The 18,376-nt window shown below is 39.5% G+C and overlaps 1 protein-coding gene across 7 annotated transcripts in view; it reads left to right on the top strand.

Annotated features, from left to right (window-relative positions):
* The window catches only part of WDFY3 (WD repeat and FYVE domain containing 3), a 240,176-nt gene that overhangs the window by 206,431 nt on the left and 15,369 nt on the right, over positions 1 to 18,376 (top strand). For all 7 annotated transcript variants that reach the window (XM_019624066.1, XM_019624070.1, XM_019624068.1 and 4 more), the window contains 11 exons: positions 93 to 147; positions 411 to 530; positions 2,181 to 2,298; positions 2,837 to 2,943; positions 4,433 to 4,586; positions 9,018 to 9,109; positions 9,330 to 9,542; positions 12,178 to 12,325; positions 13,867 to 14,021; positions 14,884 to 15,042; positions 16,990 to 17,169. In XM_019624066.1, coding sequence (XP_019479611.1) covers positions 93 to 147; positions 411 to 530; positions 2,181 to 2,298; positions 2,837 to 2,943; positions 4,433 to 4,586; positions 9,018 to 9,109; positions 9,330 to 9,542; positions 12,178 to 12,325; positions 13,867 to 14,021; positions 14,884 to 15,042; positions 16,990 to 17,169 — 1,501 coding nt within the window. The remainder of the gene's footprint in view (positions 1 to 92; positions 148 to 410; positions 531 to 2,180; positions 2,299 to 2,836; positions 2,944 to 4,432; positions 4,587 to 9,017; positions 9,110 to 9,329; positions 9,543 to 12,177; positions 12,326 to 13,866; positions 14,022 to 14,883; positions 15,043 to 16,989; positions 17,170 to 18,376) is intronic.

The raw sequence follows: 18,376 nt of genomic DNA on the forward strand, positions 1-18,376 counted from the left end.
CTGGGCCAGGTAACTTAATTTTTTCAATTTTATAATTACTCAAATTTAAAATTATATTGCCTGCAATTTATTTAATTATTCCTTGTTTTCAGATCTGGGTTGCTTAGCACTTTGGTTGGAGAGAAGTCTGTGACTCAGAGGTGGGAGGTAAGCTTAATGAAAGCGTTAAGCTTGCTTTGTAGTTTAGAGTGAGATGATATAAGCCATACCATTAAAGGCACATTAATAATCCATAGAATATGTACCGTAGAAAAAATGTTTTGTTTTTGTTCTTTTTAGAAAAAAGTTTTGATGTTCTGAAATCTGTAAGAAGGAAACTGTCCTTTACCTCGTTTTGCACATAAAATTTTTAAAAGTGAACATAGCAGAGATAATTGATAGCTCTGAAATGAATCTTTATCTTTCCCAAGAGAGGTGAAATCAGTAACTTCCAGTATTTGATGCACTTGAACACTTTGGCTGGCAGATCATACAATGATCTCATGCAGTATCCTGTGTTTCCTTGGATCCTTGCAGATTACGACTCAGAGGTAAATCTCACATCATTTTGTGTAAGTGGAACACATTTTCAAAAGTTGTTTAAAAATACTGCAGTTGCTCAAATGTTTTATTTGCTTTATAGTTTAAAGTTCTCAGCAGGTACCGTTTCTAAGAAGCTGAGAAGAGTTTTAGCTTGAACTTGTACAAACTATGGATAATGGATCAATTTCATGGGTATTGATTCATAATATCTACTGGATTTCCTTAAGTGCTAATTAATTTGTATCCACTGGTGGATGTCACTCTGTTCTCTACACTGCAGCCAGTTTCAGAAACACAAATCTAATTGAGTCATCCCTCTGTTTGAAATGATTCAGTGAATCATCATCACAATTTGGAGAGAATTTAAAAACCTCACTACCCTGCCCTTTACAAAGTCGCTCCTATGTATCTATCCCTCATGTACTCCCAAAACTGCTATTCTGGGCTACCCTGTTCATTTCCCTGTCACATCTCAGTCACTCTGCCCTCCCTGCGTGGAATTCTCCTGGGGCCGGTGCACATCCTCTGTCCCACTTACAGATCACCTGGCTAGCTCCACTTCACCCTGCAGGACACACTCAGGTATCTATCACCTGTGGGGCGTCTTCTGTCCTATCTCTCCTTCTTCCGTTCACACACTGCCTTGAAGCTGTATCGTGGTACTGAAATTACAGCGTGTTATAATCATGATTTGTGTCTGAGCCTACTCGACCGGGAGGTCTTTGAACACGAAGACTATCTTATGTATCTACTCAGTTCCCAACCTCTAGAACAATGCCTGGTACTTAGTATACACTTTCACGTTTGTTGAACTACCAAAGAAGTATTAATGAGGTTATTTTGCATACAGATTTTGAAGGGACAGATGTACTAACTTGACTTAAATTCATAAATGTGAATCAATTTCTCCTGCCCAAATACAAGTTTGGCAAAATTGGTGGGTCATGATGCCCTATAAAAAGGACCCAAATTAAATAGCCCATGGATACATATTTCAAATTTCTATGTTTAAAACCCTCAGGAGGTAACTTTTGGTTTCTTTTTAAATACAGGAATTAGGTCAGCTAGAGATGCGCTTTTAAAATAATCTCTGGTAGACTGAAAGGTTCCATGTCAGTTGGAAGTCACTCAGTCGGGTTTGATGTCCTTTAGAGATGAACGAATTACTGAGTTTTCTACTTTATTTCATTTCCCAACCACCTCTCAGAAGGAAATGCTCACAGGTGAAGCTGGAGTGCAACAGGGGAGGAGGGGAAGAGAACAGAAAGGAGATTTGACGCTGCAGTTATGTGGGTGAGGGAAGATAACGATGAATGGGAGCTTTTGTGTCCAGTCTCCTGCAGTGTTCTTGCCAAGACTGGGGAGGATTTTCCCTCTTACTTCTCATCTCCACGCATGGATCCCAAGTGCCTTCCTCTGTGAACACTTAGTTTCCGAAGCAATTGTCTTCAAACCGAATCAACTAGCAAACTGCCATGTGCCTGTCTATAAAATATGAATAACCAAGAGGGCCATAGCATTCTTTTGGGGCCAGTTCTGCCACTGTGACCCACTGATACTGGCACATTTACAAATGAATCACCATTGTCTGCTGTAGCCACCGTATCTACGTAGACAGTGTATAGTAATGTGGAATTGCGTTTTATTGTGTATTTTAGGAGGTAGATCTTACTAATCCCAAGACATTTAGAAACCTGGCGAAGCCAATGGGAGCACAGACAGATGAACGATTAGCTCAATACAAGAAGCGGTATAAAGACTGGGAAGATCCTAATGGTAACTTTTCTTATCGTTAAACTTTGTACCTAGTTTCAAAAGTAAGCCAGTATTTAGTGGACTGATATCCTTGCATCTTTCCCCAAATTGCTAATATATCATTCCATCTATATATGTTATATATGCACATATCTATACAACTATCAGAATAGAAAAATCAGACCTTGCATGCCAACTGATAGCCGTGCTTAGAAGAGATTTGTTTAGGTGGCCTGTCAAGTACTGGCAGAAAACTAAATATGTCTGCTGTGTATAGGGCAGAAATTTCCCATCACTACATGCTTTTATTTTCAATCATGTTTAGGCCAGGAACTACATTTCATTTTTCGACTCTCTTTTAATTTTATTGAGGTACTTTTTGGAGCTCTTTTGCATTAAAAAAAAAAAAATGACTACCTTCTGAAATATTTTCCAGCTTACTTATTATTTATCATGTTTAATGTTTATCATATGTCCCCCACAAGCAAAACAAACTAAGGAACAAAGGAAAGCCTAACCTAACAGCATTCCCTATCCGGACTCTAATTTCCTTGCACAGGAGAAACTCCGGCCTACCATTATGGGACCCACTATTCATCTGCAATGATTGTGGCTTCATACCTCGTAAGAATGGAGCCTTTCACCCAGATATTCTTAAGGCTACAGGTAAAACTATAACTTTAAAAGTTTGCCATTTTTATGCAAACTTTATTTCCATTTAAAATTGTTGCTTTTTAAAAAAATGTTACCTTGACTTACAAGAAAACCTGGGAAGTTTCAGCCACAAAAGTTGTCAAACATGATTAAAATGAAATTTCGCTGGACCAAAGTTGATGAATAAACTGAAATTCATTTATAGTAAACAAGTGCCAGGGTCTTTCAGTCACATAAGCAAGTGGCTTATGCTTGTCAGCCATGTATATGGATTTCAGCCTTAACTGGTTGTATTCAACAAGCATTAAAAAGAGAGTAATAGAGCCTAACTCATTTGCTGTCTTCTGTATTATACTTGCTTTTTGCCACATTCGCTTTCATTTATTCAGGCGCTGTTTTAAGTGCTTGGAGGACATCGGTGAATAAAGACAAAAGCCCTGCCTTGTAGAGCTTATATATTTTGATTGAGGGAGACAAACAAAATAAATACATTGTCAAGTGTTTCAGAATGTGATAAAGGCTGTCAGAAAAATATGGATCAGGGAAAGTGGGGGTGGAAACGGAGGAATGGGAGGTGGGGGAGGTCACAGTGCAGCTGTAAAGAGTAGTCAGAGCAGGTCTCCTTGAAAAGGTGACATCTGAACAAGAACTTGAAGGAGGTGAGGGAGTTTCTTATGCCAGCATCTGAAGAAAGTGTGTACCAGGCGGAGGGAACAGCCCCTGCCAGGGTCTTAAGTCAGGTGTGTGCTTGCGTTTTTTGAGGAACAGCAAGAAGCCAGTGTGTGTGGAGCAGAGTAAGTGTGGGAGAACGTCATAGAGGATGAGGTCGAGGAGGTTGCGGGCCAACGTGTAGCAGGCCTTGAGAGCCAATTGTATGAACTTGGGCATTTTCCTATAGCAAACTTCATAAAAACAATACTCAGTGTTCACGTAAAACAGCAAGGGAGTTTGAGGAAAGGGGTTGGTATATCTGTGAGGCTGTATAAGCAAAAGAAATCCCATTTCTATTTGAATTTGTTTTATCTATGTCTTTCTGCTCACCTTCCTAGTTCTCCACTTAATTCTCGTTGGTATGAGAACTTGAATGTCATGTTCATTTACGACACATATGGAACTTGACTGTCTCCGGCTGCAGATGACTACATTAGAGCCTTTTTAAGAGAGCATCATCAAACCGTGGAGGAACTCATATTCCTTATAGTCTTGTCTCTCTCTAAAAACTAATATTTTTAAAATGAATTATTAAAAGTCTTTATATTTGGATTTCACTTGTTTACAAAACACATACATTGAGCACCCTTTGTAAGGAGTACCCCAAAGCAAATTAGATTACTTTTCTTTTTGTGATCATTTAAAATGTTGTGTATTTGACATCAGATGATGGGAAATGGAAATGTCACTAAACGTATTTATTTGGGGTTTTCAAGTCCTTGAGCTTGACACAAGCTGTGAGGTGGGAATGGCTCTGTAACAGAGGGGTGCCTTCTCTTTCTGCCCACAGGGAGGCCACTTCGACCTGGCTGACCGGATGTTTCACAGCGTTCGCGAGGCCTGGTATTCAGCATCGAAGCACAACATGGCAGACGTAAAGGAACTGATCCCAGAATTTTTTTACTTACCAGAATTTCTGTTTAATTCCAACAACTTCGATTTAGGTACGTAGAGCTATTATGGCACTGTCTTAGAAACGCTGACCAGGAAGAGACTGATAGAAATAAGTCACTTTTCTGAAGATTGTCTACAGTAGCCACGGACAAGTTGTCTTTGTAGTTTCAGCTGCTGCTATTTATTATAATTGGGTGTGTGTAATTATATCTAGAAAGAAAAATAGCTGTTTTAAACCTAGTGTCTGAGAAATATTTAAAAATTGAAACAGATTACATCGAATGGTCAGAATACTATTATTTCAGTGAAAACAAAAGTGAGGTAAAAATGTATATGAAAATTATTATAATTGCAAAACTCATAAATAGCCAAGAGTGATATATTCAAATTTTTCATTTATTGTTTTAATCTCATGTATTGCTTGAGGCATTCTCAGTTTATATGCTAATGTTTTAAAATTAAAATTTCAGAATAACTTTAAGTAAATTCCTTTTCCTTATCATGTTAGGGTACTATTTTCTAGAAAAACAGGACCACATCAACATTTATAAAAAGGAGAGAAATTTTATCTGTACTCTGTTCCCTGGATGTTGTCTAGCAGTTACAGGAAGTTGACTTGACTTTGGTTACAGTTTCTTGGAACACAATTTGCTGATCTATGTTTCTGGGAATTTCTTTTAAAACATATCAAAATTCCATTGTTTCCACTGTAGGATATTCCTGCCAGATATTGTTCTGTTTCGTAGGTTTTCATACCCCATATTTTATACTGTATTTAAGAGTTCAACATACAAATCATCATTATACTACCTCAAAATGTTTCATTAACAGAGAATTCAGGAAAATATTCATATTTAATACATTTGAGTGATTTTCCTTTTTAAATTTTTTTTTTAATAATTTTTACTTAATTAAGCATCAGCAGTCCTAACCTTGTGAACTTATAGCTCCAGGTCCAATGAGAAAGATAAGACTCTCAATAGCCCCATCAACAGTCCTAAATCTGAGTCTCATTACCTCTGATTGGGCTTGGAGCTGCCCCCTTGAACAGCTAAAGACACCAAGTTCTAGGACTTAGAGTTGGAGAGAGAGATGGTTCCTGAAAGGAATAGAATAATTGGTGAACAAGGAAAAACAACACATACATACAGAGCATTTGAATATGGATGCACATTAGTGTTATGTTCATTTACAGTTCACCTTTGGAGGATGTACTCTTTTCCCTAGGGACACCACTTTCAAAGAGACACAAATGGAGAGGTACAGAAATAAAAAGATACGCTCAATCTCCCAGAAACACTGGATCTGTTATAATAATCTATGTTGCAGAAACGTTCTAGCCAGACTATTTATAAACCCAACCAAATGTTTCACTCTTAAATGAGTAAATAAAAGTAGGGTCATGTATCGTGGTCATGCTCACCTTCATAACAAATCATCTTCCCTCCATGAAATCATGCAGTTTTAAAAACACTGTTTGCTGTAGTATGAGCTAAAGCCATAAAACCCTTTAGAAGAAAGCATAGGGTTAAATCTTCATGATTTTTGTATTTGGCAATGGATTCTCAGATAGGATAGCAAAAGCACAACCAACAACAACAACAAAAGATAAATTGGAACCAGTCAGGATTTAAAACTTTTGCATGCAACAGTATTATGCAGAAAGTGAAAAGAAAACCTTCAGAATGAAAGAAAAGATTTGCAAATGATATGTTTTATAAGTGTCTAGTGTCCAGAATATAAAGAACTCTTACCACTCAACAGCAAAAAGATAAACAACTCAATTTAAAAATGGGCAAAGGACCTGAATAGAAATGTCTCCAAAAGAATTATACAAATGGCCAATAAGTATATGAAAGATGCTCAACATCATTAGTCATTAAGGAAATGAAAATCAAAACCACAGTGAGTTGCCCTTTATATGTAAGTGTGCCTTACAATGGGGGAGAAAAAAAAACCCACATAAAATAACAAGGATGGGAAGGATATGTACAATGCTGATGAGTATGTAAAATAGTTCAGCTGCTGTGGGAAGCAGTTTAGTGGTTCCTCAAAAAGTTAAACATGGAATTATCATATGGCCCAGCAATTCCACTCCTGGGTATATGTCCAAAAAAACTGAAAATGGAATCATGTATTGTGCCCGCATGTCCATAGCACCACTGCCTACAATAACCAAATTGTACAAACAGCCCACATGTCTGTCAATGGTAAACAAATTGTAGAATATACATAGAATGGAATATTCATCCTTAAAGTATGAAGTCCTAATAAATGCTGCAACATGGATGTGCCTCAAATACATTATGCTAAGTGAAGAAGCCAGACTCAGAAGGCTACATAATGGATGGTTCTATTCATGTGGAATTTCCAGAATAGGTGGCTGCCAGGGACAGTGAGGTGAGAGGGACGGGCAGCAACTGCTTAACCGTACTAGATTTCTTTCAGGGTTGAGAAAATGTTCTGGGACTAGAGAGAAGTAATGGTTGCACAACATTGTGAATATACTAAGTGCCACCGAATTGTTCACATTAAAATAGTTAATTTTATGTTACATGAATTTCACCTCAATAAAAAGAAAAGAAAACAATAGAACACTGTTTGCCTCTCCACCCAGAGAAGATAGTAAATGGTTTAAAAGAAAAAAAAATGTGGGTTTTTCCCCTACTTCTGGAATGAGTAACTCACATTCACCCCTCGTCTTCTTGTGCTCACACCCCCGGACATACATGGAGGGGAGCTACAGCGTGGCAGAACTAGATAGACCAGGAGTTTTCTATATGCTGTGTTGCCTTTAAAGGACATTTTCAATTTGCAGATAGTGCTGATCAAATACAATTATATCCTATAATTATTTAGGGATTATGAGCAAAATTTTGAAAAGTAGATTATATCTCAACTAGCCTGGAAATTATTACTTGCTTCTTATTATCAAAGCATAGACCTGGAGGGTGTTTCAAGGGAACTGGAGTGAGGGCATGAAAGAGTGGGGATGGATGTAATAACTTGATTGTTTTATTTTTTTCTTAAATCATATGGTACTTTTTCCAACCAAGTCAAGACATACTTTTATACAATAAACTGATTTTTGTATCTCTCACTTAATATCGTATTGTAAATAAGCCATCAGATAACAATGATAAAAAAAGATTGTTTCTAAGAGAAATATTTTTATTGGACCTTACTTGGAACTGCCTTTGTGTTTTAAAATTTGAACAATTGCACCTCTCAATGAGAATTTCTAATCCAACTATTTATCCAACCAACTGCTGTTAAGCTGGTGAATCAACATTATTGTTTATAGAGCGATTTTTTACAATGATCAGCTGATTTGTACCTAGGAAAACACTGTAAGCTAAAGTTAACTTTTTGGTTGTGTTTCAAAAAGAAAAAAAAGAACCTGTTTCCTTAGATGCCAGTCTCATTTAATGTGTTTTGTTGTGGATAGGTTTCATAGCAAATAGTTTCGTTAATATTTTAGAGATTAGCTGGCTATGACTTAAAATAACAGAATACATTATTTTAACAATACATTAAAGTAGCAAAAACACGTGGAATAAATATCACTTGATATGCATCATCACAACTTGTTGTTTTTGTTCCTGCCAGGTAGCCCCATAGTCTTTCTAAATGTTTTTTTTCTGGTAACTGATACACTAACAGCAAAATGTTATGTTTCAGTTTTTTGTTTTTTGGGGTTTTTTTAATGAAAATCCTTACAGCAAAATACATGTCAGTTCTACAGAACTCTCTGAAGACTTTAAGAATCAGAAATATGAGAAACCACACGTATTCCAAATATGTCTAGGAGACCGTGGTACTTTCATTTCCTCTTAAGCGAAGAGAGCATTCAAACTGAAAATGACTGAGGAGTTAGGTATACTTTCAATAGCTTTCTCTATGTGAGTAGCAAAATTTTGTCAAAACACTAAGACAAGAATTTCAGTACTGTTAACTGCTAATGACTCGCCAAGACTTAAGCATTCTGCAAATGCCTAAAAAAATAAAAGAGTTTGAAGAAATTGTTAATGGTCTTCCAAATGAGCCATCCTAGGGGGATTGAATTTGTGGGTTTTTTCCAAACTCAAAACAGTAGCCCCATAAAATGTTTCATTAAGGAGCCCTGTGGTCAATTAAATTTCAGAAATGTTGCGTCTAATATCCCTCCTAGAGAAGAGCAGAGCCCTGGAGGAGTTTTGCAGGAAAAAGACATGTTTAACTTTGCATAACTCAGCATTTCCTGAAGTCATTTGACCATGAGGGCCCCTCAGTTTTGCTCACACTTAATAAATCTGTCTGAGGAAGTGCACTAAGGAGCAGACTTAGGGAAATACCAGAGGAGATCTCTGAGGGTCCTTTCTGGTGGTAAAATTTCACAGTTCTAATAAGGAATCTAAACCCACTATTTCTCTGTTATTTTAATATGAAGTTACTATTTATCACATTCTTTCATTTTCTTCTTAATGTCCCCAACTCTCCAGGCTGTAAACAAAATGGCACCAAGCTTGGAGACGTGATCCTTCCCCCCTGGGCGAAAGGGGACCCTCGAGAATTCATCAGAGTCCACCGAGAGGTAATGGGCATACACTTCACAGTTGAACTTGGATTTCATTGGGTCGTTGACCACAATACAAAGAAAAGACCTTGAGCAATGTATCACCCATTTGATCAAGTTACTAATATTGTTTTTATGCTTTTTAGTTATTTTAGTTCCCATTGACCACTGACCCATTCTTTGACTTTCTGAGTAAGTAGTGTCAGCCAGTGACTGAACCTGTGTTTCAAAATTACAGGCTTTGGAATGTGATTATGTGAGTGCCCATTTGCATGAGTGGATTGACTTAATCTTTGGCTATAAACAGCAAGGCCCCGCTGCAGTAGAGGCTGTAAATGTCTTCCATCATCTGTTTTACGAGGGTCAGGTGGATATCTACAACATAAATGACCCACTAAAGGAGACAGCCACCATAGGGTTCATTAACAACTTTGGGCAAATCCCTAAACAGGTATGGATGTTCTTATCATCATTGTTCTCTGTTTCATTTTTTAAGCTCTGTAATATTTCTTTAGATGATTGATGACCATATAATAATTAAGTTTAGACTAAGTTATCGATAAAGAACCCTAAATACCACCCATCAGGTCCCTAGATTATTGCGTTCTCTTCCCCTTTACATACAGATAAATAGAAATTCTCTTGTTCAAGGAGAATTTTCCCTCTTAGACTCGTGCCGGGCCTGCTTTCCTCTGCACCTTTACAGGACCTGGCAGGAGGACGAAAGAGCACAGTCAGGGAAGCAGACAGCCTGGGGACCACAGCACACACACAGGTGTGGTTTCATCCTGAGGCCAGTACTGAGTTCAATAAGGGAAATGCCATCACACACACACACACAAACACAAGTAGGGGAACCAAATTAGGAGCAGAAGACCACCTAGGAAGCTCTTGTCCTAAGTATTGAGTTGTCGGAAAAGTCATGGCGTATTTTTTTCTTGTTTTTCATTGCAAAAATGCTTCATGACTTTTCCGAAAACCCAATAGTTCAGGGAACAGATGGTGGTTTGGATTCGAGGTATGATAAGAGCTGTGATGTGAGACTATCTACCTTGGGAGTGCCTGACGGAACCAGCCCTGCACCAGCTGCTCTAATCACCTTCAGTAATGAGCAAACCTCCATTACAAGACTCCACCCCTTTCATCCCCATTGGCCAGGGCATGCCTGGAGGGCGTGATACACCAAGAGGAACCAGTGCTGTGGAGAAGGCTTTGCTGGGCCATTCACACCACCCATTTTTCCCAAGTGCCCGGCCTCTGCACTTGGGCCTGGCTGTCCTTCTTGGCTCCTGCTTCAGATATCACCCCTGGACTCCCTTTTTTGTAGGTTAACCCACTTTGAGGTTTCCAGGGTTGACAGTTGGGAATGCACAGAACAGTGGCAAGTCTTCTTACATGAAAAACTGTGCTAGACAGCGGGACAGCTTGTAACTAACTGCACTGTCCACAGCACAGTCTGATCCCCTAACAAAGGAATCATGATTACTTTTAAACTGAAATGCTTGTTAATAATCACTAATGACTTTTGAAGAATCTTAGTTAAACCTTTTCTTTTTTTCTGAGGTTTACAAATACAGAAACCATGTTTCATACCCTCTGGGAAAAACATTCTGAACAAAAAAATCAAGACATATGTACTGTTACAGGATATTTTTTTATCCTTTTGAGTATAGGAGGCAAGCCATATGGGAGATAGAGTCTGGATAACTGGATAATAATGTATTTCTAGGACACTCCAGTGACTAATAGAGAGTACTGCTAAGTATAGCAATCCTAAGAAAATTTAAGTTTCATGGTGAACGTATCAGTACCTCTATATACCCTTGCCAGGCACTGTGCTCTGTTCTTAGGTCCTCATATAAAAGTTGTTCAGTAAATATTCGTTCATGAGCATGCTTTACAGTGCATGGGTCTTTTAATACAACTTGCGAATCGTGTGTCCTTATTACCCCTCCGTTGGGCGCAACTGATCTCACGGATTCATTGCACACAAATTTTCAAATACCTAACAGTTAAGTATCGTGACTCATCACTTCCGTATCTTCACCCTCTACCGTAACCTATCACCAGTCATGTTTGTGGCTTAGTACAGTAAAGACGTGTTTCATAGTGGCATCTTTGTGTGCAATGAATCTGTGAGATCAGTGGTGCTCGACAGAGGGTTAAGTTTTATAGAAAACAACAGAGCTCTGATACTACGCCCTGTATAAAATAAAATAGGAGGAATTATGTATAAATGTTGGGGAGCCTGAAATGTACATCTTGCTCTGTGCAGAGCACTTTTTTCTGTTTTTTCTCCAGAATGTCAGATTCACAAAGTGTGATGGTATTGTGTTTATCTTAAATCTTATTTCATCTAAGGTGTCCCAAATATCTTCCTCAAACATCAGTTTTCTGACAGAAATAACACAATGCCTCTTTTGAAGAGGAACAATATTTGAAAAATAGTAATCTCAAAAAAAATAAACGAAAGAAAAAAAGAAAAGAAAAATAGTAATCTTAAGTGTACAGTAAATACTTTTTAGTCCTGTAGAAATATTGAACAGAGATGCCAAAAATGTTCTCCTTTTTTCTTTATGACATCGCAAAGTGAAAAGAAGGCAGCCATGTTCACACTTTCAGTAAATTGGTAGCACCTAAAAGAGACCAAAATGATGTCGCCTAGAGAAAAACCGTGTGGAAGCCAGAAATCACCCATAATTACACAGAATGTCTTCCGCCCTCAGTGGCATGGAAGGGCGTTGAGCTATAAAGAATCGGTTAATTTTTTAACATTATTGGAAAAGAATTGCCAATCGACTATAGTTTGAGTAGATGGACTTTTGATAAAAGTTATCATGAAATCAGTGTAGTATGACGATAACTCATTGAGTATCACAGCCCTGTTTCCTGCTTACTAAGATCTGAGATTTCTGGTTATCTTTTGAGCCTCTTTCAATTTCTTTCTTCAAAGGTAAAATGCACTAATACAGTACCTAGTGGTTGTCATGACGCTTACATGAAATAAAAACGTAATACCTGTCATATAGAAGGGCTTGGAATGCATTAGCTTGTGTTATAAAATGTGCCATCTTCTCTCATACCAGTTATTTAAAAAACCTCATCCACCAAAGCGAGTGAGGAGTCGACTCAATGGAGACAGTGCAGGGGTCTGTATCCCACCCGGTTCTACAAGCGACAAGATCTTTTTCCACCACCTGGACAACCTGAGGCCTTCTCTAACACCTGTGAAAGGTAAGATGATGGGAAATAAACTTTTGATTCATGATTCTGTGGAATTGTGTAATAATCCTAGTTGAGCAATAACAAATTTGCTTTTTGACAAGAGTGTAATTTGTAATAAGTGCTATAATTTTTGTGTGACTAGATTTTTACCAAATATTCATTAGATTTTTGTCCTCTTCCTTTTCTGTGTTATTTTTTTGACCTGTTGGATTTTGCATCAGAAAGAACCAAACTGGTTTCTCTTCCCCTGCTAAGACAGTGAAAACTCTAAAATACCAAATCGTGTAGCTCAACTTCACATATGTAGAAAAACTGTCATCTTCCATGTATACATGTCCTGTCAATTTAGAAAGAGCAGTAAGAAAACTGCATTTTTAATATGTCAACTGAAAGCATCCATCTTTTAATTAATATTATTATGAGTGATCTGAAAGTACTTTTTCAAGTGGATTTTTTTCCCTTAGAATGAAAAAAAAAATGTTTTGCAAAGTCTTGAGGTTGTTACTTAAAGAAATATAAATATTGGAGTGTGAAAGTGTGGGTAATTGGACTGGCCTCAGCGCTAGGGCATTTGGCCCCATTACACAGACCCCGCCCCAGCGAGGTTACTTCCCAGCGAGGGTTCTGGAGCACCAGTGTGGCCGGCAGTGTTCTAGGGCAGAGCAGGGAGTCCAAGCCTCTCGGGATGTGGTGGCCTTCCTACAGGAAGGCTAAGGGCTGGCTACCATTGGGGAGGTGCTGAAGGCCTATATTGGATGAAGGTCTGTGTGTAGCACCTCAGGAAGCATCTCAAATCACTCTGCAGCTCTAAAGATCAAGAAGGCAGGCCTGGGCCGGCCGAGTGGCACGATGGTTAAGAGCTGGCTTGGGACGCCAGAGGGCCCCGATTCGGATCCCACATATGAGGGCCAGTGACACTGCCCTCTACAGCTACGATGCTGAACAACAGCTCAACCTGGAGCTGGGCTGCTGTGAGTCGCCGGCGACAGTGTAGGCTGCAGCCCCTGTGGCAGTGAGTTGCCATGGGCTACCGTGTGTAGCCAGCAGCCAGCGTGAGTGGCCAGCAGCCGCAGTGAGCGGCCATCCAGAAGCCGGCGACTGATCTGCCTCGCCTGGGAAGAGCGCAATGATGGTGCCAACTTGGGCCAGTGAAGCAACATCCTCCACAACTAGACTGAAGAACAAAAGGATAGCAACTTATCTGTTCCCCTTCCCCCAATTCCCCAGCACTGTTCCCATACCCCCAATTCCCCCAATAAAAATCTTTAAAAAAAAAAAAAAAAAAGGCAGGCCTGACTACTAGCAGCCAACCTGGAGCGCCCAGGCACAGGAAGGCTGGAGAGAAGCCCTGCAGAGCACCCGGCAGGGCTCAGCCAGCAGGGCTGGGGAGACTGAAAAGCCAAGCTCTGTTAAGGGCATTTTTTCTTAATGTGGGCGTCAGTAGTCTTGATTCATATGAACATTTGAGATGACTTGACCACCCGCTGTGGAAAAATGAAGTCACGGTTTTCCCCTGTCCCTAGCCTAATGTGTTGATTTGTTTTTTACAGAGCTCAAAGAGCCCGTGGGACAAATAGTGTGTACAGATAAAGGTATCCTTGCAGTAGAACAGAACAAGGTGCTTATCCCACCAACCTGGAACAAAACTTTTGCTTGGAGCTACGCAGACCTTAGCTGCCGGCTGGGAACCTATGAATCAGACAAGGTTTGCATTTCTTGCTCGCTCGTTTCATCTCACTGTTTCATGGTCTGGATATCCTGCTTAATGGGGATAGGGAGAGCCCGGGCCAAGAGCTCGTCAGCTGTTCCTCCAAGGCCCAGAGAAAGGGAGAAACTTCACTGCATCAGATCAAGATAAAGGAGCTAGTGAACAAGTCATGCTGTCTGCAGAACAAGCCTCTTTGGCAAGTCGTGTATTAGGGGCTAGCAGTTTCCATCCTGCTCAAAAGAATTCCTCTAAGAGGTACTAGCCAGCCAGGCAGTCAACAGTTCTCTTCAGTGGCTGACAGAAAACCCCCAAGAAGCAGCAGCTACTGTTTTGAGTCCCATAAATACTCTTAGGAGAGGGAATATGTAGTGATCCTTTAGTGTCCTGTGTTTCACCTGCCAGTTCCTTCCTGAATGTAAGAGGGATAGAGCCCGTGTAAGTCTGTGTGTTGCACTGTAATACAATTCCATTTAGTTTGCATTCTCAGTAAACAGCAGCACTCACGCTTAATTTTTATACTTTAGCTGGCTACAGCAAACACATCCTTTACCAAATTAGCCCCCTGCATCTCACAGAGCATCACAGAGTTCAGAAAAATCTGAACACCGTTTTCCTGCACTGGAGAAACTGGAGGTCCCCATCAGGGTTTTTCACAGCACCTATAGTTAGGCTGTGGGGGGGGAGGTCAGAGCAGAGCTTCAGTGGAAAAGCTGCTAAATCGAAACCAGCCCAGAATGTACCCAGGTACGTGCCTATGCGGTGACTGCATAGACGTGCTTTTCCTTCACTCACTGTGCTCATTGTTTCAGACACCTGTAGTGCTTGATGGCATGTGTGTCTCATCTGTTTTATTTTACAGGCAGTGACTGTTTATGAATGTCTATCTGAGTGGGGCCAGATTCTCTGTGCAATCTGCCCCAACCCCAAGCTGGTCGTAACGGGCGGAACAAGCACAGTTGTGTGTGTGTGGGAGATGGGCACCTCGAAAGAAAAGGCTAAGACCCTCACTCTCAAACAGGTAACAGACTAGGCGGGAAGGGGACATGTTCCATCTCAGCTGCCTACACTGTAGAGAAACTAAAAAATTTCCTTAATTCCAAGGTGCTTCAGGCACAGTGGACAAACCAAAAACATGTTCTTGTGCTAGAAATGGGTCTAAAAAATAAAGGAAATGAAATCAGAAGATACTGTATCTAAAAATGATATAAGCTGGTCCTTTTTGAAAATGCAAAGCAAGCTGTCTTTAAGTAATATATTTTTAAATATATTTAAGTAATATAAATGTTTCTCAGAAGTTATATGTAAGTTGAATTTTTGCAAACTAAATTATATTTGCTATTGATTCATATTAATTTCCTCTCTGGGCGATTTTCATTCAGCTGGATCATTCGATCTTTGATTCTTTTGTTTTTCCTCAATTTATCATTATTCTTAAGGACATGACAAGCTCATGAATGTTTTCAGTAGAACCATTGATGATTTTATTAGCAAGCATTTTGATCATTGCTGTACTAACTATTGCACACTTTTACTTAAAGCAAGAATCCTTTTATAATTAAGCCATCATCTTTTAATATTTGATTTGTGAATGAATTTATCATGCAGTTTTTTAATGGAGTATATGTCTAGTGGTTTTTATGATACAAATTTGATAGCGAGTGTGACAATAATATCTCATGTATCGAGCACGTACTGTGTTCAGGGGTCTGTGCTGTGTGTTTTAAAAATGTAAAACTCTAGTCCTTACAATTCTACAAGATAGTTATTAGCCTTATTTACACCTGAAAAAAAAACCATGGCTTAGAAAGCTGAAGACAGATACCCACGTCACACTTGGTGGTAAAGCCAGGATGTAATTTCAGTTCTGTGTGACTCCAAAGCTATTTTAAAGGCAGACTCAAACAAACAGTGGTGTCTTAAATATCTATGGAAAGAAGTGAACCCCTTGTACTCACACCAACAACCATCTATATGAGCCAGAAACTTCTAAACATAAGCCATGTAAAGAGATACAGTTTCTATATAGAGATACAGTTTCGACATCAGCGCATAAGTTGACAGTGCAGTTTGCTGATGCAAACTCCTGCTTACACTATTTTCGATTTAGAAAAAGGGCTTTGAAACAAGTGTGCCAGCAACCTCTCAGCAGAAAACACTTCTTATTTAAAACAGCCTCCTGGAGGTTGCCAAGCATACAGTGAAGATGTCTGTAGGACCAAAATTCTAAGCCATCGCATTTAAATAGGAAATTACTGTTAGGATTTCCTAACAGTAATCTGAATCTTTTTCTTCAAAATACTTATTTTCCCACATTGCCCTTCCCATGGGTCCTGTTTCTCTTCATATGCCAGGAAAAGAGAAAAGTTCTTACTCTGGCGTGAAGAGGGAGTCCCTTTCGGGCACAGAAATTGTCCAGACGTCTCCAGTTCTGTAACAGGAGCCCGGCAGACATTTCAGGACCACATTTTCTCTTTATCTTTCTAGGACCATGTGCCACAACCATGCTAGTCTCACAGTCTGTACATTTTTTTAAAATCCATCTATTTGTTGTTCCTTAGAATGGACTTAACAGGACTTGATGGCATAAAAGAATAGATTCAGAGTTTCAGTTCTGTATTGTGGGGGCCATAATTGATACATCTCCCATAGAAATGGTAGGAAGAAACGCAAACTGGTTTGCAGGTTTCCTTCTCCCTTCCTTCTAAGACCCTGGCCCAAGTCCAGGAAAGAAGTAGCATAAAAATGGAGACGAGAGCCTTCAGATTCCTTCAGACTGCGCCTTCTCCTGGTGGGATGAGGCAGGGACAGCGGGCAAGAAGAGAAGGAAGACTCTCAGGTCCCGCTGCTCAGGGTTCTCCTCCCAGCAACGCGCACCGGGTGTTTCCCAGCACACACAGAACCTTCTGGAATCCCTTTAGCACCACTGTCACTGTGACCAGTCTGGTTTTTCTGTTCTCCTTTGTAGGCCTTACTTGGCCACACTGATACTGTCACCTGTGCCACGGCATCATTAGCCTACCACATAATCGTCAGCGGGTCCCGTGACCGAACCTGCATCATTTGGGATCTGAACAAACTGTCGTTTCTAACCCAGCTCCGAGGCCATCGAGCTCCGGTGTCTGCTCTTTGTATCAATGAGTTAACAGTAAGTAGTAATCGTCCTCTTGGTTTATGTTTAGGAAAACAAGCAGTTTTAGACAATGTAAATAAAAAATGACTCTAAAAATATATGGTGACGAAAGGAGATTTGACTTTGGGTGGTGAACACATAATGCAATATATAGATGATGCATTATAGAATTCTACACTTCAAACTTACATAATTTTATTAACCAGTGTCACCCCAATGAATTTAATTTAAAAAAATAAAAATAAAGGACCCTAAGTGTTTAAGTTGATAAGGACTCATTTTTAAAAAGCTTCTACATTTTTGTTGATTTATATGTTATTTGCAGAAGCAAATGGATGTCAAAGTTTGTGACCCAGAGAGCAATTTTGTCTTAAAATTCATTCACTATTGCATAGTTTAAAGAGCAAGATTTGGTTTAAAACAAAACATTTTAGAATAGGCTTTTTAAAAAACATGGATATTTTAGGATGTGTTACGGAAATGTTAAAAGTGTGTTGAAATTTTTATGAAACATAGTCAAACTATTGCTTTATTATGTAAAGTGAAAAAAGTAACATTTAGGTACCCAAACAAGAGAAAAATTGTTATAGGACTATTTTCAAAACAGATTCCAAAGGTATCAAAAGTTTTATCTCTTCTCAAAAATTAATATTTTATATACCGATAAATAAAATGAGTCAGGATAAAATAAATGCCCTGGCCCAGGAGCCCCCCCCCCCATGCAGACCAAGCCCACTTGAGTGGGGGGAAGGGCCTCTCACTCAAAAGTCATTGCTAAGGTATGTTGATAAGCAGGGGAAGCTAAGGGTAGGGTAGGTTTGTACAGATTGAGGTCTCTGCATCCCGGGGCTAAGCTGTCGGAACGTGGATATTGCCCACCTGTGCTCATCAGCCTCGCACGCCAACCAGAACTCCCCCAGCCTCATCGCTTCCTAGCTGTACCTACCCATCCCCACGCTTACGCTGTAGCCCTGGCCGGGGGTCATCCTGCGTGACAGGGTACTTCTGGCCACGTCATACCCACCACAGACGGCTTCCCTTTTGAGGGATGCTACATCTTTGATTTCTATCGGAAGAGACTAAGTATGATGCTTTCAGTCAAATACCTTGTAATCACTCAAAGAAAAAGGAAAAAAAAATTCTAGTGAATGGGCTTAAAGTGTCTGATAATAGTAAGGGTAATCAGAGTTAGTGAGTGGCGTATAAGAGTCAGATTTTATTT

This window comes from Hipposideros armiger, unplaced genomic scaffold, assembly GCF_001890085.2.
Source record: "Hipposideros armiger isolate ML-2016 unplaced genomic scaffold, ASM189008v1 scaffold_576, whole genome shotgun sequence".
NCBI lineage: Eukaryota > Metazoa > Chordata > Mammalia > Chiroptera > Hipposideridae > Hipposideros > Hipposideros armiger.